Below are 26,717 nucleotides of genomic sequence, written 5' to 3'. Positions count from 1 at the left end.
TGTGTGAGTGAGAGAGAGAGAGAGAGAGAGAGAGTGTGTGTGTGAGAGAGAGAGCATGAGCGAGCACAGACATGAATATTGATATTATCTATATTATATATAATATATTATATATAATAGAATATGCGTGTGAGTGCATGCACGCACACACATTTTGTGCTGAGTTTGTCGATTGCTGCTGCATAAAATTCATATATATTTATATATATACAGGCAGTCCCCGGGTTACGTACAAGATAGGGACTGTAGGTTTGTTCTTAAGTTGAATTTGTATGTAAGTCGGAACTGGTACATATTGTGGGGGAAACTCTAGCCAAACATTTCTCCAGAGCTCAGTTTTAGTCTCCCACACCTCACTTCCCTCAGTCCTTTATTCTCAAGCTGAGGTGTCTGCTGAGAAAAGCCGCTCTGCGTCTCCCTGGTCTGCTGAGGGGGGGGGGGGGGGCGCTAGCTTCGCGTCTCCCTGGTCTGCTGGGGGGAAGCAGCTAGTGCGGGGTTGCCTCACCCCATTTGTAAGTAGGGATCCGATGTAAGTCGGATCCATGTAACCCAGGGACTGCCTGTATATATACACACACACACACATGCACGCACACATATATGTTCCTTTGACAGACTGTTATTTGTAGCTCAGGACATTAATCTCTATAAACTCATCTATGAGGAACTTTTAGCTCAAAAAGGACATGAGACTTAGCTCTCTTCCCCCTTATCCCCTTTTTACTGAACACTCTGAAAGGCATTTAAATAGAGCAGTTAGTCCTTCACATGTTCAAACAAAGTAAAGCTACTGCCTTTTGCTATTTAAATTAATTCAAATGTAGACTATTTCCCCCTCTATTAATAATCACTTTTTAAAAAATGAGAGGCCTTCAGTTAAATGGGATTTGATTTTTATTTATTATGAGTCATAATGCTTATTCAGAGAAAATGCTAAAATAGCCCAGTGCAGCTTGAAAGCAATATTTTAGTTACTTTATCACAAAGCTCTGGGTTTTAATATTTTTAGACATTTTAATAGTATCTTCTTCAATCCTCTTTGGTGGCTTCTTCCCAAGACACTGCCACTTCTATTATTTGGCCTAACATCCCCCTTTAGGGACAAATGAGAATAGCTCCCTCCAGCCACAGCGTTCATTTCAGTTTTTCAGTTCTCTTGAAAGCAGCACTGTGTTGGTGTGACTTGACTGGCACACACTCTGCTGCTTTGCTGGGTCAGAGTATCAAACTGTATTGCGAACAACCTCCCCTATTTCAGCAGCTGCCAAGTTTTCTCTTAAACTTAGGTTTCCCAGTGTGCTTCCTGGGCAGGTTCCTCCCTCCAACAAGCTTGGAAGATCAGCACAGGGCTAAAGCTCACTGTCAGCAAATGTGTAGTATTAAATAAACAAACAAACAGAGAGACGATGATACCAAGTAGGTTGCAATAAATATTGAATTTATCATACTTAAGAAGCCAAGCACCACACATATCTGATCTCCTAGGGTATGTCTACACTGCCACCCTAGTTCGGGTGGCTAATGTAGGCATTCAAAGTTGCAAATGAAGCCCAGGATTTAAATATCCCGGGCTTCATTTGCATCTTGCCGTGCGCCGCCATTTTTTAAATCCGCCTTAGTGCGGACTCCGTGCCCGTGGCTACACGCAGCTCCGAGTAGGTAGTTTGAATTAGGCTCTCTAATTGGAACTACCAGTACACCTCGTTCCAATTAGAGAGCCTAATTCGAACTACCTACTCCGTGCTGCGTGTAGCCGCGGGCACGGAGTCCGCACTAAGGGGGATTTAAAAATGGCGGCGCCTGGCAAGATGCAAATGAAGCCCAGGATATTTAAATCCCGGGCTTCATTTGCAACTTCGAATGCCTACATTAGCCACCCTAGTTCGAACTAGGGTGGCAGTGTAGACATACCCCTAGAGACTTAAGGCTCTCTCTCACCATCCTTCTCCTATTCCACACATCACTTGCTATAAAAAAGAATACCACAGTTCTACATCTGACACAAAAAAGCAAACATTTTTCAAATGATAACTTGCAAATGCAAATTCAGACAGCTATGAAGGGAATGATCAGCTTTCACACATCTCCTAGGGATCTGTGCTTTGTTAGAGGTTTAAACTCAGTTTTTGCCCAATAAATAATCCTCCCCTCCTTCCTTCCCACATTTAAACATGGAATCCTTTGCACTCTTTTCTTCAATTTACAGATTACAGATCCAATGTGTCATTCACTGGATTACTGCTCATAACCTGAGCACTACCCCAAGCTTACTTGTCTGCAACTTGTCCAGTGTTGCTTAAATGGAATTATCTGTCACAATCCATATACTGAATCTGCATAGCCCACTTATCTCAAGATTCTGTGTGTCACCTAACAGATTATCCGTTTTAATCCATACATTGAATCTACATAACATATGTCTTTAATTCACAGACTCTGATGAGCTATAGTATCACTGAATGGATTATTTCTCTTAATCCATTATTGGCAGTCATAAAACTGTTTCACTGACTATACCCTTATGCCCTGACTTTACTACACACAAGTCTTCATCAGACACAGATTTGTCATATATCAAACGGTTTAAGATAAATATCAGTACAGGTATTTCATATAACATGGAACAGAGCTCTCTGCTTAAAAATAAATGTCTATGTCATGTATAGAGTCAGACATATACTGGTTTAGTGCATTAAGATTTAGGCATGGTGGGTTAATTCTGCTCTCTACTATGCTCCTTTAAGTGTGAAGTTACTCCACTGGAGCTGTCCTTCTTTCAAACTGCTGTAGGCCTAACATGCCCCAATGACTCTATTTTTTTACATGAGTTCACTAGAGTTGTTTGGGGACTATATGATACAATACAAAAGCAGAGCCAGACTTGCCCAGAATTTCAGAAATTCAGGCATGACAGTTCTTAAACAATGTCTTCAATTCTGCAAGTAATCAAAGTCAGCAAGAGTTCAAGCAAAACTCATAGAATCATAGAATAATAGGACTGGAAGGGACCTCAAGAGGTCATCGAGTCCAGCCCCCTGCCCTCAAGGCAGGACCAAGCTCTGTCTACACCATCCCTGACAGATGTCTATCTAACCTGTTCTTAAATATCTCCAGAGAGGGAGATTCCACCACCTCCCTTGGCAATTTATTCCAATATTTGACCACCCTGACAGTTTGCAATTTTTTCCTAATGTCCAATCTAAACCTCCCCTGCTGCACTTTAAGCCCATTACTCCTTGTCCTGTCCTCAGAAACCAAGAGGAACAAATTTTCTCCTTCCTCCTTGTGACACCCTTTTAGATATTTGAAAACCACTATCATGTCCCCCCTTAATCTTCTTTTTTCCAAATTAAACAAGCCCAGTTCATGAAGCCTGGCTTCATAGGTCATGTTCTCTAAACCTTTAATCATTCTTGTTGCTCTTCTCTGTACCCTTTCCAATTTCTCCACATCTTTCTTGAAATGTGGCGCCCAGAACTGGACACAGTACTCCAGCTGAGGCCTAACTAGTGCAGAGTAGAGCGGCAGAATGACTTCACGAGTTTTGCTTACAACACACCTGTTGATACAACCTAGAATCATATTTGCTTTTTTTGCAACAGCATCACACTGTTGACTCATATTCAACTTGTGGTCCACTATGACCCCTAGATCCCTTTCCACCATGCTCCTTCCTAGACAGTCGCTTCCCATCTTGTATGTATGGAACTGATTGTTCCTTCCTAAGTGGAGCACTTTGCATTTCTCTTTATTAAACCTCATCCTATTTACCTCTGACCATTTCTCTAACTTGCTAAGGTCATTTTGAATTATGTCCCTATCCTCCAAAGAAGTTGCAACCCCACCCAGTTTGGTATCATCTGCAAACTTAATAAGCGTACTCTCTATCCCAATATCTACATCATTGATGAAGATATTGAATAGTACAGGTCCCAAAACAGACCCTTGAGGAACTCCACTTGTTATCCCTTTCCAGCAGGATTTAGAACCGTTAACAACAACTCTCTGACTACGGTTATCCAGCCAATTATGCACCCACCCTATCTAAGTTATATTTGCCTAGTTTATCAATAAGAATATCATGCGAGATCATATCAAATACCTTACCAAAGTCTAGGTATATGACATCCACCGCTTCTCCCTTATCCACAAGGCTCGTTATCCTATCAAAGAAAGCTATCAGATTAGTTTGGCATGACTTGTTCTTCACAAACCCATGCTGGTTATTCCCTATCACTTTATTACCTTCCAAGTGTTTGCATATGATTTCCTTAATTACCTGCTCCATTATCTTCCCTGGGACAGACGTTAAACTGACTGGTCTGTAGTTTCCTGGGTTGTTCTTATTCCCCTTTTTATAGATGGGCACAATATTTGCCCTTTTCCAGTCTCTGGAATCTCCCCCGTCTGCCATGATTTTTCAAAAATCATAGCTAAAGGCTCAGATACCTCCTCTATCAGCTCCTTGAGTATCCTGGGATGCATTTCATCAGGACCTGGTGACTTGCTGACATCTAACTTTCCTAAGTGATTTTTAACTTGTTCTTTGTGTATCCTATATTCTAAACTTACCCTCTCTCTGCTTGTATTCACTACGTTAGGCACACCTCTAGACTTCTCGGTGAAGACCGAAACAAAGAAGTCATTGAGCATCTCCGCCATTTCCAAGTTTCCTGTTACTGCTTCTCCCTCCTCACTAAGCAGTGGGCCTACCTTGTCCTTGGTCTTCCTCTTGCTTTTAATGTACTTATAAAAGGTCTTCTTGTTTCCCTTTATGCCTGTAGCTAGTTTGATCTCATTTTGTGCCTTTGTCTTTCTAATCTTGCCCCTGCATTCCCGTGTTGCTTGCCTATATTCATCCTTTGTTATTTGTCCTAGTTTCCATTTTTTATGTGACTCCTTTTTTATTTTGAGATCATGCAAGATCTCCTTGTTAAGCCAAGGTGGTCTTTTGCCATATTTTCTATCTTTCCTACACAGCAGAATTGTTTGCTTTTGGGCCCTTAACAACGTCCCTTTGAAATACTTCCAACTCTCCTCAGTTGTTTTTCCCTTCAGTCTTGCTTCCCATGGGACCTTACCTACAAGTTCTCTGAGCTTATCAAAATCTGCCTTCCTGAAATCCATTACCTCAATTGTGCTGGTCTCCCTTCTACCTTTCCTTAAGATCATGAACTCTATTATTTCATGATCACTGTCCCCTATACTGTCTTCCACTTTCAAGTTCTCAACTAGTTCCTCCCTATTTGTTAAAACCAAATCCAGAACAGTTTCTCCTCTGGTAGCTTTTTCAACCTTCTGAAACAGAAAGTTGTCTCCAATGCAGTCCAGAAACTTATTGGATAGCCTGTGCCCCGCTGTGTTAGTTTCCCAACATATGTCTGGATAGTTGAAGTCCCCCATCACCACCAAATCTTGGGCTTTGGATAGTTTTATTAATTGTTTAAAAAAGGCCTCATCCACCTCTTCCACCTGGCTAGGTGACCTGTAGTAGACTCCTAGCATGATATCACCCTCGTTTTTTACCCCTTTTAGCTTAACCCAGAGACTCTCTACACAGCTATCTCCTACGTTCATCTCCACTTCAGTCCAAGTGTGTACATTTTTAATATACAAGGCAACCCCTCCTCCCTTTTTTCCCTGTCTGTCCTTCCTGAGCAAGCCGTACCCTTCCATACCAACATTCCAATCATGCGTCCCATCCCACCAGCTCAAACTTTTGTCATTCTCTAAACTCATTCAAAATTAGCTAAGTGGGAGGACAACATATCAAAATCCACTACCTTCTGGCAAATGGGAAATACATGAGGTTAACACAGAAGTCTTGAGTATGCTAGGAAATTTTCTCACCATAACTAATGCTGGTTGAAACCCAGTAGTGTTAGCATCACACTGGAAAGCCTAGTGTGGAAGGCCGCTGATGCTCTCACTGTACCTGCTCAGAGCTGGTCTAACCAGGATCCTGATGGGGTTACATTAGCTGAAACCTCATCTACAATAAGTCTTCCAACAATGTCAGCACTGGTGGAACTGAAATAACATTTTCCAAGTGTGGAGATGGTAGATTCGCACAAATTTAGGATTTGCAATATTTCACCATATTGGTCTATCCCAGTCATGCGCAACCTTTTTTGATCTGCGTCCCCTGCGCTGTAGGGGCCGCCAACTGCTGGGCCCAGCCCCTGGAAGGTCAGATCTAGATGCCACACCAGCGGGGCTGCCAACTGCCGGGCCCAGTCCCCGGCTGGCTGGATCTAAGCACCACGACCCCCCAGGAAGACATCCATGACCCCCTTGGGGGTTGCAACCCACGGGTTGCACATCACTGGTCTATCCGATATACTCCTTCTGCTTTATCCAATATTAATGCTATATGGAGGAAGACTACAACTCTCACTTTATACTGCATGGAAGCTAATGTGCTGTGCTGAACTGAGAGGAAATCTGACTTCTGTAAATGATCAGGTTTATCTCTGAAACTCATCCTGCTTCACTGCACCCAATAATGTATATTATCTATGATTAATCCAAGGGGATTTTCTGAGCCCATTTCCAATAATGGCAGATATAGAAAGTTTCTTTTAAAACATTTAATTCAATAGATATTTTAAATATTTTAAGCAGCTTAATTGCTTGGTGTTGGAAAAGGAATTAAAGTTCATCTTATATTGGAATTTAATTTAGTGTTCCATAGATTCTCTTGCTTTCAGCAGATTCAAAATTGTGTGACTTTCAAAATACGATCTCTTGGAAGTCTCTATCCTCAGGCTTGTACTTTTCTTCCACCCCCCCATTACTGCATATCTCCGCCCACCCACCCACCCACACACACCCACACCCACACTTGGTTAATTCAATTTACACACACACACACACACACACACACACACACACACACACACACACACACACACACACACACACACCAGAGATAGACTTGGTTAATTCAATTTTTATAGATATGGGTTCTGGAAGTCTACTGATATTTTAAATTATCCAGCAAATAATTAGGTTTCTCAGCACCTCTTGAAAGATGAGTAAGCATTGTATCTCCCATTGTAAAAATGAGTAAATTGAGAAAGAGATCTTAAAAGACTTGCTGAAAGTCACAGAACAAGTAAGCGAAAGAATTGAGATTAGAACTAAGGAATCCTGATGTAGTTTGTGGTTGCTCTAGCTAATGCAAATACTTCTCTACCTTTGGTAAAATATTACTGTTTGCTTATTTACAAGAAATAATAATTACATAAAAATAAAGATTCTTGCTAAATTCTACTCTTCCTCTGCTTTTTGTCTCTACAAGAGAATATAATTCAACGGTAATGATATAATCCTGACAAAAACAATAAGCAACTATTTGCTATACAAAATAGTTGGGCAAAACCTTTTGAGTCCTGTACATATTCCAGAGTATCCTAATAAAACTCTACTATTTGAGAACGTGTTTCCAAATATCACTAAAAGAGATTAAAAAAAATCCAGTTGCCAGGCCAAATATAGATATAGAGATCTAGATTTGGATCTATAGAAATTAATTTAAAACTTACAACTGAAAAACTATTAATAACCCCATGTTCAAAGAGCAGGAATAAAACATTACTTCTTTCCAGTACAATGCGCATGTGTGTGTGTATGTGTAAAACAGTTCAACTTGTACACCTTTCATGTCATCTCACTAAATACAGCTGCAGTACTGCTGACCTATTGTTGCTAGCCACTCATGGCTGCAGTGGCATGAAAACCACATTCCTGGGCACTAAATAATCAGCCTGCATGACCCCCCAAGAACCTGTAAGTCAAATTCATTTACCTCCAGAAGGCAACACTCTATTGTATCCTCCCTTCTTTCTAGCCACCTACAAACAATGGACAATAATTGCAACTGTCACTGCAGTCAGTAGGAAAAATAAACCAGCGCCTGTTTTCACAGCTTACTGCCAAACCTGATCCAAACACCTAATAACCATGCTCCCAGCCATAGAACCACAGTGCCACTAATGTGCATTGAGTGTGAGGCTTTGAACAAAACTATGAAACAATAACTCAACTTGTCTTCAAAGTATGAAATTTAAAAAACCAAAAAGTTAAAGCAAGAAATCTCTTCTTTGAGGCTGCGGTGTTGCTCCCCATCCTCTCCCTGCCCCCCAGGCAAGACTGAAAGAGCTGTTGAATTTCTTTCGTGTTAGCTTAAAGTTGCTACGGCTTTCATGTTTAACTTGTGAAGGGGAAAGAGAAAAAGGGAGAAAAAAGACTGCCCTCCAACAGAACAAGATCATAGGGATTTGGAAGAGACTGACTTCTTAGTACAGAGCATGCTTCAGAGTCTTTACTCAGTCCAAAGAGAGTGGAGGATCACAGGGAGTAATTTTTTAAAAAACTCCAGCATCTCAATGGTTAAAGAAGTTCCAGAGAACTGTATTGGCTACTGCAGCAACACAACACAGAAAGCTGAAATGAAAGCCCTCTACAGACCCTCAGCCTAAAAACTCATTAAAGATTACTCCTCAAGGATTTATCAGTCAGTTAACCCCACATTGTAGAGTAACTTGAATCATATTCATATTAGGGATGTTTAAATATCAGTTAACTGAATAGTTGATTAACCTCATGAATTCCTATCAGTTAGTCGACTATTCTTTAGTCCCTGGGAAGCCCTTGTCTGGGGGTGAGGGGTCTGAACTCCTGGGCCCAGCGTGAGCTGGAACTGAGCAGGGCTACCTGCCTGCCTGGTTCCTAATACACTTTAAAGGCAGAGCCGCAGCGGGGGTAGGTCCAGGACCACGAGCAAGTTAGAACTGAGCCGGGCTGCTGGCCAGCTTGCTAAAAAATTTACTGGGAAGGGGTGGAGGGGAAATGCGTGTAGTCTATGTCATTAACCTATAAGCTTTTGCTTAATCAACTACATTATTATATCCCTAATTCATATACATCTTTATATATAAGAATCACACATAAGATACTAGCTATAGCACTCTCTGGCCCATTGACTCATGCATATGGGGAAAGTGTGCTCAAGTGGTTTTGCATTTGCTAAGATTAAGGAAGGAACTCAAAATCTGGCTCACTTCTAATAAGTGTAATATCTCAGCCTGCCTGGTGCTGAAATATTGAGTTTTGTCATTAAGTTATCAAATAAGTGTAACAGATATACTTGGACTCATAAAAATGAGAGGCCCTTGCTAAGGAAGTTGGGGAAGCCAAAGGTATACTTTCCCCCATGTATAAGTCAGTGGACCAGAGCAAGCTAGTGCTGGTGGCTTATTTGTGACAAGCTGAAAGGAGCATATGAATAAAATACTAAGTTTTAGTGTAAACCTATGAATTATTCTCTAAGAGACTGCCTTTTAGGATTCAAGTGAATTGCCAGCTTTTCTTTCAACATTTTACTGTATGTTTTACTGAGTGTCATTGTGCACTGTGAAATAGGTCCTTAAAAACATCTGGAGTAAGTTTTTGGGAATTTCTCTGAATAAGGACTTCAGGGTTTGCCTCAACACAGGTAACGCAACTGTGGAAAACTAGGTCTATTAAAAAATAAATTGAACTTAATTCAGATCTCACACCATTTTACACTGGTATATTCTTTTTTATTTTAATGGAGCTGCTTTGGATTTACATTGATGTAAGTGGTGCAAGACATGTTCTAGTTCAAACAGGAATCAACTTGGGGAAGTTGTGTGTCACAAAGGAGGTCAGATTAGAATAGCCCCATCTGACTTTACTGTGCAGTAAGTGGGAGTCTCACACTATTTTCTTTAAAGGAAATATTGGCTTCTTTACACCTTGGAAATTATATCAAGTTTGACACTTATTTGGAGCACAAATACTGTATAAAAATAAACTATCAGTTTCCTAAAATGTCCTCACATATATAAGACAGGGAAATATTGTGGCAAAACAGAGCATTACTGCTGGACAATGGTCACCTTTTGCATTTTCCTTCTACAGCTTTAAAGGAACATGTTTTAATACACAGATATAGTGTGCTGTCCCTTATTATCCGCACAAGTTAATTTCAGTGCCTAGAGGCATCACTACAAAAACTTTGCCCTTTCATCTTTTGCACAATAGTATCACAATCTGCACAAACAACAGCAAACACCTCTGATCTCCTTCTGATGTGTAGTTCCTTCTGTAGATGGATGCTAAACACTGTATTAATACAAACTGTGAAAATCTCTGTTGAGTTTTATGTGAATCCTATAATAGACTCCCGTTATACTGATAAACAGAATTAAAAAATGGAACAAAAGCCTTGTTATATAAATGAAGGTGGATTGTTCATTTAGAACTACATGCCACGATTTATTAAAAATCACACAGGGCGATTGTAAACTGCCAACAAACAAAGAAATGAGAAACAAAACAAAAAATGTAAAGTTTCATACTGCTAGTTATACACACAGATATTTTATTTTTGTTTCATTTTACTCTGTAGGATCACAGTGACAATGTTACCTTTTATTTCTCCAAAGTTCCCTGATCCCATGGCAAGAAGCTTGTCTTTCCAGTCCTTTGATAGTAGCTTTTCAATACTGGGAGTTTCTGAAAGAAGGGAGGGAAAAAATGCAAGAAAATCAACATCACTGGCTCCACAATAGAACTCATTAAAAGTCTATCTGCTAAAAATAAGGCCAACCCTATTCTGGGCCCCAATTTGTAATGACTTCATCAACAAAGTGATAAGGGGGGGGGAAATGTGTTTTGTCACCTGCTGTTTCAAAATCATTAGCTTTTTCCTCTTGCGGAACAAAGCCATAGTAATTCTGTATGACAATGGGCACATATAAACCTGCAGTTCATTGTTTTTCAATTTAGTGAGCAAGTTCAGCTTATAATGGATTCTTGTCAATTTCAGAGTGTTAGTCTGCAGTCAAAAATGATTATGTTGATAAAATGCAGAGTTAAAAAAAAGGCAAAGAATTAGCTCCTAAATCTGCTACATGTAATTATATCCCTCTGTGTGTTTACAATCACATCTACTTTATAATGTGTGTTTAAACATTGTGCGGTGGTAAGTACACCGTGGAAAGGCTTTCCAGTAACACACACAAACTCAGACATTGCAAATAAATAAATAAATAAATAAATAGCAATAATAATAAAGTTTGATGTGACAGAAAGCCTTACAAATATTGAAAAATCCAGAAATGGGAGGGAGCAATGCCTAGAATGGAAAACCATTATTTTCTCATTTCAGATTTCTATCACTTCCTTTTTATAAGAAGATATATTCGTTCAGTATTTTCAGGGGAAAATACACCGAGGGTGTGGATGGATCCGATATTTATGTGTCTGACTCCTGCAATTTGACCTCTTTTTTGTGTGGAATTTTAATGCATAAGTAAATATAAATGCTAATAAAATTCAGAGAACATTAAACTCAGTTCCAAACAATGTAATTGTATATTCTTGTCAGCATTTAGATGGGTACACAATTACAATGGCTTTCAATCCCACGATTAGTACTGCATTCAGTTAGAAAATGGAGTGTACTAAAAGATAAGTGTCCCAGTATGCGCCATCTAAATAACAATACCCACACTTATTATCTGGATCTAAGACATATACTGCTATTCTCCACATTTGTGTTTATGTGTATTTGTATTTGTTCAGGCATTTGTTTACCCCCTACCAGGAGCATAAAAGGAGTACATGTTAACTTATCAAAGGGACCGTCTGGCCTAGGGACCATGCAATTATTAGCAACTGGTTAATTTTCCCCACAGTAAAAAGCTTTATGAGGAGCCTTCATTATCTTGTTTGGCTAATTTTGCCAACCTTCTTGAGCCCCTAACTTAAAGCTCTCAGGAATCAGTGTCGCAAAATCTGAATGCAGTTTCCTATAACAACAACAACAACAACAAAAAATCAAAGGTCTCCTCCTTCTCTTTCAAAAAATACCAATATTATAATAACATTTGAGTCTTTATAAAGGATTTGTAGAAAATGAAAGTGAACAACTCAAAATCTTTATTTCATAAACTAACATTAATAATATAATACAATACAGTATCACATAATGTATGTATTCTCTCTCACACGCACTAGCCTTAAAATGTTCAGTTTCCAGTTTAATATTTTTAAAATATAATTATAGGAATTCTGCTCTTTAAATGGTAGTATTTTATGCTACCTTTTTTTGTAAAAATAAGAACTACATTAATAGAAGATTTCATTACAAGCTCAAAATTACAATTAGATCACAATGAAATAGCTATGAGAAGCTGCATGTTAACATTTTAAAATTCTGAGTTCATGATAAGAAGATTCCACTGTGCTTTAGAGGCTTTTACAAATACTTCCAAAGTTTGTACTTTCCCAGTAAACACTTCATGAAGGAAACCATTTTTTAAACCATATCTTGAATAGGTCAAATAAACATTGCTGTTTTCTTTTTCCAGTGTTTTTAAAAAATTCTTGAGTAGCATGTAAACAGGCCAGAGTCAATGAGGTATTTGCAATAGATTGTCAGTCATTAAAAGCTAACAAACCTTTGCAAAGCAGGAATGCAGCAATAGAAATCCATTGTGAACTAACAATAGGCTACAGAACCTCCAGGCACCAAAAGTAGACCATTTTACTTTTAAGTCTATTGTCAGCAAAGTCCATGACAAAGCTTTTCCCCTGCAGCTAGACAAAATATTCGCTGTAGTGTGCTGGTAAAGAAACAGAAGACTTCTGTCTAACTTGCAGAGTTAAAGCAACAGTAGCCTGGTTTCTGAAGCCTACAGAACTCTCCAGGTTCACTGCAGACCGCTATATTAGCTACCAACGGAGACACAGCTCAGCTACACAGCAACTTACTACAATTACCTTCCTTGTGACAAACAGTCCCTCCAAATGAATGGTTCTTTCAAGACCATTTTATTTGGAAGGTGATCAGAAATCATAGTTAACTTTCTATGCATAAACCAGGACAGGAGTGTCTGTGATTAAGTTTGATGCTATTTTTTTAGAGACTTTTTTGGTTTTGTTTTGTCAATGTAAACTTATTGACTGTAATGAAACAACTCATGTTACAAATTACTGTTCTTGCAACCCGACTCTACTGGTAATTCAGGAAGAGCTGCAACAAACAAGCTAAGAATAATGAATTCAATGGACAGCCATGTATCAATGACTGAATTTTTACTAGAACGGTAAAGATCTCAGTAGGAAATTCATGATTAAGGATGTGAAAGGCCAAATGGCAAAATCCCAATAGTAACGATGCATCTGTTCATTAATGTGTGAATATGAGTAATATGAAAATTTAACACAATTATAATCCCCTTTGCAATGCTGATGGCGTAAAATAGATTGTGGTGATCTAATAAGTATTTCCCCTGTTGAAATACTGTATGTTAACTATTTAAAATAATACTATATGGATTTTTTTGAGATACATGTAATCATGTTTAATTGATGTACTAAAGTAGTCTGAAATCTCTTTTGACTTGAAACACAATTGCCATGTAAGACACGGCAACAGAATTTTGCTATATTTACAGCCTGTAAATATTTTTATTGTAAAATGGACTCATATGATTTTTAGAGACAATTGATGGTCATTCCCCATTCAAAAGGAAGAACTGAAAATCTATATCAAATTATAGTTTGATTTATTGCATTACAGCATCTTTAAAACAATTAGAATTTATGTACTCTATCCACTCTATTAAAAAAAAGGCTAGAAACAGATACATATTAAACATACATAATTGTCCTAAAAGTTACAACCATAAAAAACTTAAACTAAATAAAAGCCTAAAACATTTTGTTGAGAGGCGCACATATACTGGGATAAGAAATAACACAGAGACTTGTTTGCAAAACAGACATACGTTGTGCAGTTTAAAAAGTTTACAAATGTACATATGGGTATGCATGCAATGTGTACCAACCATGGAGTTCGACTCATTCTAGTGGTCTAATGGGTGTGAGCGCAATACTGAGATCTGAAAACTGCTATTTCTAATCACTATTCTGGCACAGACTCTTCAAGGATTTGGGAAATACTTAACAGCTTTTCCTCTGTAAAATGGGGATGATTCTGTAACAACCTCATACAATTGCCAGTCATGGACCAGGACCTCATCATGCAAAGTGCTATACAAATACAGATGCTAGATATGTTCTGCTGTACACCATGCTCATTCAGGACTTCTCAATAAGAAAGGTGGTAATACTTAGCTCTTCCTTCTTCACAAACATGGGACTCATCCACTTGAACTAAAAGTTTATTAGCAACATAGAACCTAGGACACACAGAGCTACATTCACAAAAGACTTATGCACCAAACATCCCCTTTACGTATCAAACCCCCAGACTCAGACTCCAGTGGGATTGATAAAAACCCTATTCTGCTGCAGGTGCCTAAAAACTACGGATGCCTAAATTCACTAGGCACAAAAATCTCTGCCATAAAAGTTATCTAGACAATACATCCCCTCCTCCCTCTCCAACACACACAACTGCAACCCCCTGGCAGGCACAGAATTTGTCCTACCACTTGTGGCCCAGATGCCTGACTGGAGCTGCCTTCGCAAATACAGAAGTCAAACACTATGCTAGTCACCTATATTTGTGTATCTCTCACATGAACACAGCGTGGACCCCTGAGCCCCAGAGCAATTCACAAAAATAGACATCCCCGTACCTAACTTGTCTGTGGGACCAGAACCAGTAAACATGTTTAGAGTTCAACTACTGGGGTAAGAGCTCTCCCTAAAAGCGAGAAGAGGACCACCTCCCTCAGTCATAACTATGATCCCAGTGACTAAGATATGCACCTGGTTCAAATCCCTCCTGCCCCTGTGGGAGAGAAGGAATTTGAATAGGGATCTGCAACCTCTTTTGAGCATGCCCTAAGCATGGGCTAAGAGATAGTCTAATGTGGGGCTCCCTAACTCTCCTACTGAAGCTTGTTTCACTGTGAATATTTAAAGTTGAGTCATTGGAGCAGGGGGACTAGAGGATAGGAGGGACAGACTCTAAAGGGGGGGGGATACGAGGCTCTGTCCCCTCTGTGGCCCAATCCCTGCCCTTCCTCTTCCTCCTGAGACTCCCCTTCTGCAACCAAGTCAGAACTGGATTGGTCATCCCAGGCAACCTCCAACTGTCAGGGGGCTGAGGGGCCTGAGAGCAGCTCTTGGCCCTTATCCCCACTCCCTACCCAGGGCAAGTGGAAGGTACATAGCTCTTACCCCATTCCAGCTCTAGTTTATGGCCCAGCAGTAGCCACATTAAAAGCTAAAGAGCTGTAGCAAGGCCATGGTAAGAGCCACCTGGGAAGCTGTGGGAAGATGTGGACCCTCCATCTGCCCAAGACAAAGAATTGGGGGGGGGGGGAGGGAGAGGGAGACATGGGCTGGGAACTGCTTTCAGGTCTCCCTGCCCCAGGTAGGTGGAGAATCCATGTTTCCCCCACAGCTGCCTGGGTTCCCCCTGGGCCATTTTTACCAGGCTAGGCTCCAGCTTGTGGCACGGAGGACTTGGGAGATTCCCGGGGGGGGGGGGGGGGGAGGGGTGGAGGAGGGAGAACAGGGGGCTGGGCCTGTAGGGAAAAGTTGCCCCTCTCCTTTGGAGCCCCTGGCTGGAGGTGTCTCCCACTTTACAAGTGAGTACTCAGCCTACTGATTCTTTCACTATTTCTGTCATTTATGTTAGGAGCTAGCACCCTCTCCATCTGGCTTCTGGCTAAAACAGGACAAGCACCTAACACCAAAAGAGGGGCTGCAGTGGAAAAAAACAAAGCAGAGGGATGTGCTTCCCTCCAATCCACACAAGTGCAAGTGCCAATCTCTGTGTGAAGCATTTTCTACAGACCAGCATAGTTGAAGAGCCACGTGGCAGCATCCTGACTTTTGTGAACTTGTTCTGATGTGCCCATCTCTCTACATTCAATGTATAGGAAGCCGTGGAGCCTAATTCAGGCTTTGTGAATTCCCAAGGATTTTCTAGACATCTAAGTTCCACTGTGAAGCTAGCCTTTAGGATGGGGTGGGGAACCTGCAGCAGGCCGGATCTGGCCCTTAGCTTCATTTGTCCCAGTCTTTAGCAAGTCCCTGTGCCATGGGCCAGAAGCCCTGGGCTTCTGCGCACCTAACTATGGGGCTGGAGTATGAGTGTCACCTCGCTCATCTCCATCAGAAAGCCCCCCTCATGGCCTCTCCCTGCTTCAGGGCTGGAACCCAGCCCATGCAGAGTTAAGTGTGAATGAGGTATGGGGTTTGTTGGGTTTTTTTTGTTTGTTTGTTTGTTGCTTTCCACCTTGGCAATACTGGAAGCAGGTAAGTTCTGAGGGTTTGGTTTTCTGTTTTGTTTGTGTGTATCCCCTGACTCATTTTCTGTGGGATGGTGGCCCCTGCTTTAGAACAATAGCTCTGGTTTTATCTAGTAAGTAGCAGTAATATGCAGAATAGCCAGGAGATTACAGTATTTACTCACGGAGGTGTTATGAAGTTAATACTTGCAAAGATTCTCAATGATTAAAAGCACTCCATTAATTATAAGCATTATGGAGACTTATGGCTAGGGCAGGGAAAGAGAACAAAATGTGAAAAGAACAACAGAAATTATAAAATAAATAGTGGCAAAAGAGAAGAACATGGACAGAGTCCTTTGACCTGAAATACAGATTAATTCACAGCAATTTTTTTCCTGGTTGTACATTTATCCATTATTATGTCCTTCATAATATATTTACACAGCATTTTGTTTCCCTTTTTTCCACACTTGCCTCTTTTGCTTGCCTGTGCTTCTTCGCATCAATGCCTATGGCAATACCCAATGGTGAATGGCCCTCCAACTGTGCCAGCCATTGTTACAACAGCATACAGGCTCTTCAGTTAATGTTCATTCCCAAGAACTCTCCCTCCTTTCCCCTCTTGGTGCCAAACACTCTCAAGACTGACTCCCTCAGATGGAACAATGAGACCTGGAGACTCATGCCAGCATCCAGTCATTCTCAAACAGAGCTGCAGTGCCAGGGATAAAAGCACATTCTCTCCAGTGCAGTCACTATTTGTGTATGTATCTATACATGCACACAACACTGCATGCATTAGGATTCTCTGAAAGTATTAAAAAAATTAAAGGATCTAAGTAAATGAACAGGAAAACCACCTTTGTAAACTAGGGATGTGAGTAGTCGACTGGAGCATCGACTACTCACATCCACCCCCTCAATGAGAGGCAGCGGGGGACGGGGGAAAAACAGGAGCCGGTGCTGGCGGAAGCTGGCTTAAAAGCTGGTTTCCCCCAGCATCCTCTCCATGATGCTGCTTGCCTCCCTGATGCCTCTATCAGAGGTAGCCGAGGGTGGATAGAGGAGGTTGCTGCAAAGTAATGATGTTAAATTGTGGTTATCTAACTAATTGTGCAGTTGATACAATTTGTATTGACTACACAACTAGTCGATAAGGACTGCTATGCAGAGCTGCAGCGGGGAGAGCTCCAGAAGCTGGTTCGAGCTGGGACTGAGCAGTCCCAGCTCATGCTGGCTCTGGGAACTGTCCATGCTGCGGCTCTGCATTTTAAATGTAGTAAGAGTTGCCAGCCTTGTTAACAGGGGCTGCTGCCAGATAGAGGAAGCAGAGGGGGGGCAGGCAACACCTCAGAGACGGTGCTAGGGTGAATCAGCTTTCAAGAAGGCTTCCCCTAGCACCGGCTCCTGTTTCCCTCTCTTACATCCCTCTTCACTTACATCACTACTGCGAAGCAGCCTCTTCCCCCCGTGAGCTGAGATTCACTGTGGGCAGAGGCTGCTCCAGCAGCAGCCCCTGTTCGCAGTGGCCTGGGCTGCTGGACTCAGTGTGAGCCAGGACCAAGAAGCTGGCTCTTACTACATTTAAAATGCAGAGATGCAGAGCAGGTGGCTCCCAGAGCCGACAGGAGCCAGGACTGCTCAGTCTTGGCTCAAGCCAGCTCCTGGAGCTAGCCTTGCCATGGTTCTGAAGAGCAATCCTTACCCGACTAGTCATGTAGTTAATACAATTTGAATTGACTACACAATTAAGTTAGATAACCACAATTTAACATCCTTACTGTTAAAGGGGAAGGGGGTGTTAACCGTGTATATCCTAACACCAGTTTTTGGTTTTCTTGAGCTTTAACTGTGCTTCGTTGACATATTTGTTCCAAATCCCTCCTTCACAAAAATGGTTTCATTTTGAGAAAGGAACTACTGGGCTCTAAGGCCTAGTTTATGTTAGAAAGACATACTAACTCATAATTTTCAGTATAGCCTGGAGTTCATCCATGTTTAATTTTGTCTCCTACTGACAAAAATTTCCACATTTTCCAGTTTACGTCTTCCTCTTTTCGGAGAGACCCAAACCTCAAGCTATTTTAGTTCTATTGTAGTGGCAATGTGATTGTGTGGGGTGCCTGTACCCATAAGCAGACCTCCAGCTACAAATCCACAGTACAACGTTCTCTTCAGGACTGACATGTGTGGGAGCACTTTTGAATTTCACTGCCCAGGGATCACAATAACCAGAAGCTCTCCTCACTTTTAAATGCACAGCAAAGTCTTTACAGCCACATCTATTGCTGTTACCTGCTAATTATTTGCTGCCATCATGGCTCCTTGAACTCAGTGCCATGTTGCTGTTTGGTTTAAGGAGGAGATGCTTAGTTTCTTTTCACTGTGGGGAGAAATGTATGTGCAGAAAAGCTCCAGCACTCCACAGGAACAAGACTATTTACAGTGACTAGGCGATGGAAATGACAAAACTCAACTACTCCAAAGAGAAGTCCCCAGGCTATGCAAAGGGAAAGAAGCTGATGCAAGACCATCAGAAAGTGAAGAAGAGCAATAAGTTCCAGAGGTACCCATGTGACTTGTGTCTTTTATAACTAATCCAGAGACCCTGTAAGATTTTGCCTGTAATCACTGTGGACAATTAATGTCAGAGAGGAAGAAGCTCCTGTGGAGCAGTGGATGAGGAAGAGGTTATGGTACTGGCCAGCAAGTGGACAACAAGGTGTAGTAAAACATGGTGTCCAGTACTACCGATGGACATCCAGTCTGAATTCCTCATGTTGACACAGGTCATCTCTGGAAAAGGCAGAATCTGGGAAGGCAAGTGGCTGTTTATGTCTCAATAAATAAACTGGTGTAGGCTGATACGCCCTGACTCGTGGCAATGTGTGCCTATATGTCTGCATTTCTTGAAAAGAATTGATGTAAAACATGATGTGAACCCATATATGCTTTCCTCCTGATCCAGCTGTAAACACTGTCTACCATTTAGCCATCATTTTTCCACCCCATCTGCACACTATTATACCAACACACTCTAGCAAGTACTGCTTACATAAGCATTCTCAATGCACCTGAATTAACCCTCTGTTTTCCCCGTTTACAGTGGGAGGTAGACCAACTCAGAACTAAAGCCCAAAATATAAATAAATCTCCCCCCCCACCACCCTCTCAAAAAGATAGTCAAAGGTAAGTATACGAAAAAAATCTCTTTTTAAATAGCATTTTAATCACACAGATCTGTATCAACAGCAGCACCAGACAATGATCATAAAGAAGTGAATAAGGCAGCATTAAAAATTAGTGAAATTGATATCACGGGGTTACATGAACACACAGTATTTACACACACCCCCACACAGCTTTCTAACAACTGAGCAATGCATTTAAGGCATTAAAGGCAGCTTTGCAAGACACCACAAATCACAGACACACTTACAGTACACTGAGGCTTGGAAATTCAAGTCTACACAAAATATATTTCCTCTTACAGTCAAGGTAGTACTGTTCCCTGATACATAGACATCATTACATGTATCCACTAAGATATACAAAGCACATGCAAAGGGCATACTGTGCACGGGGAGTGAGATACTGAACATGAAAGAAAAATCAGCATGGAGCGCACACAGACATGACTGGGTCAGCCACCCAGCTGCACACGGTATAGTACTATGGATGAAAGGTCTGTTAATTTTATACAGTTTTTAGTCTGTAGGCACAATTTCACAAAAGATTGTTAACACACAATATTTAAGATTTTCAGAAGCTACAATGCAGAGCCCCTTCCCCACCCCACAATACGTGACCCTTCTCCACATCATGTCAACTGGCAGGCTCATCACAGAAAACTGCTTGGCTACATATGTTCCCAGGTATCTTCCAGACTTAAACAGCTCCCTTCTCAGGCAGGATAGCGTCCCACCTCCACCCCTGCTCCTTGAGCCACCAACATCCCCACAATCCCTTTGAGTCAGTTCCCACTGTGCTCTACCCAAGAAGACAAAAGCTCAGGGAACAAAGAGAACTGCTTTGATTATAAGCCCTGTGATCTGTGATGCACTGACATACAGCCTCGTTGCACTTCTGCATACATAATTATGGGGTGGGTAGTTAGTAAAAGGTAAAATAATCTGCAAGTTGTTGGCTCTTTTTTGAGGGGAAGGGGTGATGGCTGCATGGTGATAAAGTACATGTTGTGTGAATGTTGAAGCATCTTTATTGTGATTTCTGGCATTGTAGTGTTGCCCATAGTGCTAGAAAGTAATTCACTTATCCAAAAATGGTTCCATAGATCAAGAAAAACATTGAGTGAGTATTTAAAAGTTATCAATCACTTCTCTTCAACTAGAAATACACCTTCAGTCGTTTTACTACTGTTTACTTATATGCACATATAAGTCTTCCATAAAATATTCCTTAAAATTAACTTGTTCATTCATTCAAAATGGTTAAAGCAGCATATACCTACAATACACCACCAGCAGCTATGATACTAATTATCACACTTCCAGGGTATTGGCTGGGATATTCTTGCTGAGACTGAGCCTTGTCATGAGACATCTCCACTTGTCCTTCAAGCTTCCAAAGGCACACTTCACATTCATTTTGCAGCCACTTCGGTAACAGTAAACCTTCCCTTGCTTTCATGCAGTTTATTAGCATCTGGCTTCACGAAAGGCCCTGCTTTCAGATTGTCACAAAGTTAAGCATTTCTAAAAATCCAGGTGTCACTGGACTAGCCAACATATATGTTAGCAGAGCACCTAAAATGATTCACTAAGTCCCGCATAACTGCCAAGACTACCCCTCCCTTTGGGCTTATATAACCAGACAAGGGTGCCAACTATCACTCCAGCACAGCTAAGGATACCTTGCTCCATGAATCAATCTCTTATTTCCTGCACTTTGCCTAGCCTGGCGGAACTCTTTTTTTCTTCATGCAGACCTTGATCATGGCTGCCCCCACCAAATTTTCCAACACCAAACTGACTACTCATCAACAGCATCTATGGTTTCAAACCTCCATATGAGCACTGCCATTTGTTTCTCCACTGCAAGGCAGGTTGGGTCTTGGCAGCTCCACCAATGGTGGGAGGGGGACAGAGAGAACAGCTGCCCCAGGGTCTGGTGATTTAAAAGGGCCCAGGGCTTCCAGCAGCCACCGCTGCTACCTTGGCAGCAATGGGAGCCCCAGGGCCCTTTCAATAGCTGCCGGAGCCCCAGAGGCCACATGCCTAGTGGCACTGAAAGGCTGGCTGAGGGAGGCTTAGCCCCCAGTTCTGTCCCTTCCACTTGAGGTACATCCCTTCTGGGGGCCTGGAGCCACCCCTACCTAAAACCTGGCAATGTGTCCTCAAACCTGCATCTTAGCGTTCCTATGCTCATCATCATCATCAACAACCATAGACTCAACACCTGTTGGTGTCCGATGCCTCCCTCACTATTTCCTTCCATCTTTCCCTGTCCAGTGCAGAGTGGCTTAGTTTCTGTAGACTATCCGCACCAATCTACTATGTCATCCATCCATTCTCTGTGGAGTCTGCCTCTCCTATTCAGACCATCCGTTATGCCGAGTACCAGGGTCTTAACTTTTCACTTGTTGTTCATCCTGCAGATATGCCCAAACAGCTGTAACTTCTGTTGTATAACCTTCTGCAGTAGATTCTCTTTGGGCTGTATCTTCTTATATCATTTCTCGTTGGTGACCTTCTGCATCCATCCTATTCTCAGGATCTTTTTATAACAACTCCTCTCGAACACCAATATCCTTCTCTTCAAATCTTCGTTATCACCAGGACACTAAATGCATTCAACACACAGCTGTGGGAGTGCAGCCATCTGCAACTGAATATTCTGGGGTTACTATTGACTATTCCATGTTTGCAGGACAATCAGGTCCTACAGCTCAGTAGATGGCTCCAGAACCACCACTTCACAGGGTGCAATTATTCTGAGGAACAGCTGTAACAGCATAGCCTCTGCATTCACTGTTCAGTCATCCTCAGCTGAATCTGTTTGAGTGCTGTGTCCTTGCATGCACATCAAGATCAAGTACCCTGTCCTTTCAGTGTAGGAAGGAGCTGTGTTGCTCTCTGCCACATCCATGTTTGGAGCAGCAAGTTTTCAAATGGGACAACTTCCCCCAAAATAGCTTGCCTAAAGACAGCATGAAAGACACTAGGGTGCCTACCTACAGCGCAACACAATTTTTGTCAGTGTAGCTTCATGCTGTGTGGGCAGAATGCAACAACATAAGCAGCTGAATGAGAATGCACTCCACTGATACTGTTTTGTAGTTCATTCCGTGTCAACAAACTTCTACTAGTGCAAATCTCTAGTGTAGCATACCACCAAAATGCCCGCAAAATATATTACTGTAAATGACATTGAAAGATAGAAGTAGGATATGACCTGCATACTAACTGCAAAAAATCTAATTCTTCAGAAATAATAATTTAAAAAAATAGAGTAATAAAATGATTCTCCATCCTAATCCACCAAACAATATAATCAAGGCACAACATCTAATTTTCAATATTATACATGTATATAAAGTTCAAAGACAGCATTTTTCCTTTATGTTCAATACTACAATTACATCAATACACGTGAGGGAAAGAGTGAAATGTGAGGAAAATGTCTTCCCTATGGACCAAAGAAAATTCTGCCCCATGCAACTTTCTAATCCCTGTCTAATTCCAGTCAGCTATAAGTGAGAGAAGGAATTTATTTCTCAAGTGTGATATGCCCAAAACACAGCTGATAAAAGAAGCCCATATATCAAATGCTGCATCAGCATCATAACTCAACAGCCAAAGATATTTTAATATTTCCAGAAACTATTTCAAGAGTAACAACATAAAAACAGTTAGTCTATAAGGTGCCACAGGACTCCTTGTCGCTTTAACATAAAAACACACACACCTGGAATTTAAACCAAATCTTGCATCAGCTTTATTTTTCTGTCTCGGTTAGATTAAAGCAAATACGTGTCCTTGAAATATTTTCATATTAGTACCACAATATACTAATTTTAAGGACTCACAAGACCTAGTTAATACTAACAGACAGCTATTCTTTTGGTTTGCTAATTTTTGACATCTTTAGAAAATGATTGGTACACAACAGGACTTAAAAACATACATAAAAATATATTAACATTGAATATTTCAAAAAATACTCAGGACTCTAGTGCTACTGTTTATTCACTTGTTGGAAATTACTAACCCCCCTCTACTTTTTAGGGTACCTCACCTGTAAGTTAAAATCTCAACAAAATCTTTAAAAATGAGTAATGGTGTAAATAATGATGAAGCATATATCTAGCACGATGGCTAAAATTTTTTAAAAAATCCACATTCAATGTTTATTTCCATTACATTTTCAAATAGAAGCTATTTTACTCAAATAATCATCATCAACATCATCATCATAACATTTGGCACCTTTCCCCTGAAGATCTCAAAAAACTTAGGAAAGATTATGTATTGTAATCTCCATTTTTTTAAAAAAGGTAAAAAACGAGGCACAGAGATTGTAAGTGACTTGCCCAGAGGCATATATTTAGGCCATCCATGTAGAACTGAGAAAATCTAGATATTCTAACTTCCAGTCCCTGCGTTAGTCATTAAGTCACATTGCCTAAAAGATTGTTACAAAATTAACGCAGAGATTTCAGGGCTGGAAAAGAGACAATTGATTAGTGTCTGCAATTCCTACCTCTTTCTAACATGAACACTACGCCAGAGAACAAGAGAAGAAAAAATTCCTTAGATGTCAAAGACAGAACAATTAAAAAAGAGTAAAACAAGAAATCTCTAGTCAAAAAGGCACAATTTCCACTTGTTGAGGGTTGTTTGGTTTTAACTAGTTCTGTTGTCAGAGAGTGACACAGAAAGATCAGTTCCTCATCAGGCCTCCCTGTAGATTTTTGGCTCTGGTTCATAATGTACTTTTGTCAGCAAGCTCAAGGAAGAGGAGTCTATTGCAGTAGGAAAAAGGGTTGGAGATAAACAGGCTTCACCTACTTTGAGACATGAAACGTCCCACTGCAGCTGCACCAAAGAACATGTTACTCGACAATCACTGGTTCCTTCCCCCCAGCACACACACACACACACACACTTTTTTTTTTGACAGCTGTCTTCTTATCATCCCAACAGGTGCTATTAGACTCCGAACAATGGCTAAGGCTTTTAAGCTACTGCTGTTGACAAGTGAAAGGAAACAACAAATGGCTCGGCAGTGCTCTTCTCCCCGGGTCACTCAGCCACTGGTAATAGTTATTATTTTTATTTATTAGCTCTGAGGCACTGTCTTCCATTGTGCCTCCCCCGTCCTCCCCTTTCTGAGGCAGCCAGGAGCATTTTAACTTTTAATAAAAATGAGAGAGCACATAGCTCCTGAGCTAGCGCTTTGTGTAAAGTGCACAGCTAATGAAGGTTGTCCATTTAGATCTGGATAATTTATGATGTCAGCAAGTGTGGGTGGGGAAGGCTGAATCAAGATGTAGCCATTCGTTACATTGTGAGGGGTGAAAGAGAGAGTGTACAGAAGCAGGAGAGAGAGAAAGAGAGATTTTTAAGAGTCTTTGTTTTTGAAAGATAGTTGCAAGTTCAGACTATAAATAAGACAGTCTCTCTGTTAAGATTAACACTATTTTCCTTTACTAATTATAACATTTCACCCATGTGTGCCTCTTCAGAGAATAATGGCTGACATAAAATCTGAAGCACAAACTATAGTTCCCTAAAAAGAATGTGAAATTAACACATTCAAAAAATGTATTGTTTATGGCTAACAAGATCTTAAATAATGCATCAAAACATGTTATCCACCAGGGGACAACTGCATCAAGATACTCCCATGCCAAGCATATATATTTACTAATTAAGGGCCTAATTGTCTAAACACTGCACAGCCAGTAAGCTCCATCAAATGCAAACCCATTCATTGGTTGGGCAAAACCATCTATTTGCATGTGCAAAACAGATAATTGAACATGCAAACCACATAATTCAGTGTACAAACAGAGCAAGTTCACCTGTGCATGCAAATGTGGCCTTTATAGAGCTCACTCAAAGCACCTAGTATCAAATATTTAACTTAATATTCTAGGAATGACTGATATAGAATCATAAGAGTTATGGCCAAACTGAGCTCTTCCAATATATATACCAGCTAAGAATATGTTCCTATATATTTACATTTTTAATTGTCGTAATCATATTGAGAAAGGGTCTGTGCGTTCTACAGTGGATTATAAACTTCTCTATTGAAAGCAGAGTCTAATGATATTACTGAAACATTCAAAAAACAAAAAAGATGAAAAAATTAAAAGAACAGAAGACAAAAAAATTACGAAAATACACACTATGCTAAAATTTCTAGTCTCTTTAAAAATATGACAGACTGTTTTACCACTGGAAGTGAGAATTAAAGCACATACGCCTGATGCTAAACAACTACACATCCTGCACTCCTCTTGCACAACATATGTGAAAACAAAATCTCAATATCTGTTTGCCAGATGCCAGAAAAGATATGAATAATAAAAAAAGACAAGATTTATACTACAAATCAGAGCTTCTCAAGTGCAGGTAGTTTCCCAGTAAATCAGAATGGTAGTTGTAATGCAAATGATATTTGCATGGAATCATTATGTCAAATTAAATAGAAATTATTAAAGCAAATGTCATCTTTGGATTTGCTTAGAATAATCTTCCAAGATTTTCACACAGGCTTCTCTACTAAAGTACAGCATTCCATCTGCTTTGTTCTGTTTGTTCTCACTTGTCGCCATTCATAGATTTTTTTTTTGGACTGTGTTATTTTCGGATTAAACAGGGAGAGGAAATACACTGGGTTTCCTTTTGATATAACATTTATCTTCATGAGTTTGGAAATGATATCAGGATGCACAAGTGGTGCAGTCACGCAGCAGTTATGGCAAGACATCCCCAAACATGTGAAGAGAAACCAAGAGAAGTCTATTTTCTGTGGTTCTTTAATGTAACAGTTCTACACAAAGAAAAAGGGGGAGACTAAGAGAAAAAGATAAAGAGAAAGGGAGGACATGTCTACACTTACCAGGATATCAGCGCTGTAACAATCTATTTCCTGTGGGTTGGTTTAGTGGGTCTACCTGCTAAATCAACTGCCAATCACTCTCTCATCTCTGGTACTCCACTGGAATGAGATGTGTAAGAGAAGTCAGCCAGAGAGCTTCTCCCGTCACCCCCCGGCAGCGGAGACCCTGTGGGTACGTCTAGACTACATGCCTCTGTCACCAGAGGCATGTAGATTAGGCTACCAGACATAGGAAAATGAAGCGGTGATTTAAATAATCGCCGCTTCATTTAAATTTACATGGCTGCCACGCTGAGCCGACAAACAGCTGATTAGCTTTTTGTCGGCTCAGCGCTGTAGTCTGGACGCACGGGTGTTGACATCAAAGGCATTTGT

General features: G+C 40.7%; 1 protein-coding gene across 18 annotated transcripts in view; it reads right to left on the bottom strand.

The window, feature by feature from the left end:
- Positions 1-26,717, bottom strand: part of SOX5 (SRY-box transcription factor 5) — an 895,980-nt gene that overhangs the window by 205,661 nt on the left and 663,602 nt on the right. For all 18 annotated transcript variants that reach the window (XM_089769671.1, XM_089769670.1, XM_075898182.2 and 15 more), the window contains one exon: positions 10,459-10,545. In XM_089769671.1, coding sequence (XP_089625797.1) covers positions 10,459-10,545 — 87 coding nt within the window. The remainder of the gene's footprint in view (positions 1-10,458; positions 10,546-26,717) is intronic.

This window comes from Pelodiscus sinensis, chromosome 1 (genome assembly GCF_052426305.1).
Source record: "Pelodiscus sinensis isolate ZL-2025 chromosome 1, ASM5242630v1, whole genome shotgun sequence".
In the NCBI taxonomy this organism is placed as follows: Eukaryota; Metazoa; Chordata; order Testudines; family Trionychidae; genus Pelodiscus; species Pelodiscus sinensis.
The sequence above is the reverse complement of the archived record's forward strand: the minus strand, read 5'-3'. Positions and strand labels throughout refer to the sequence as shown.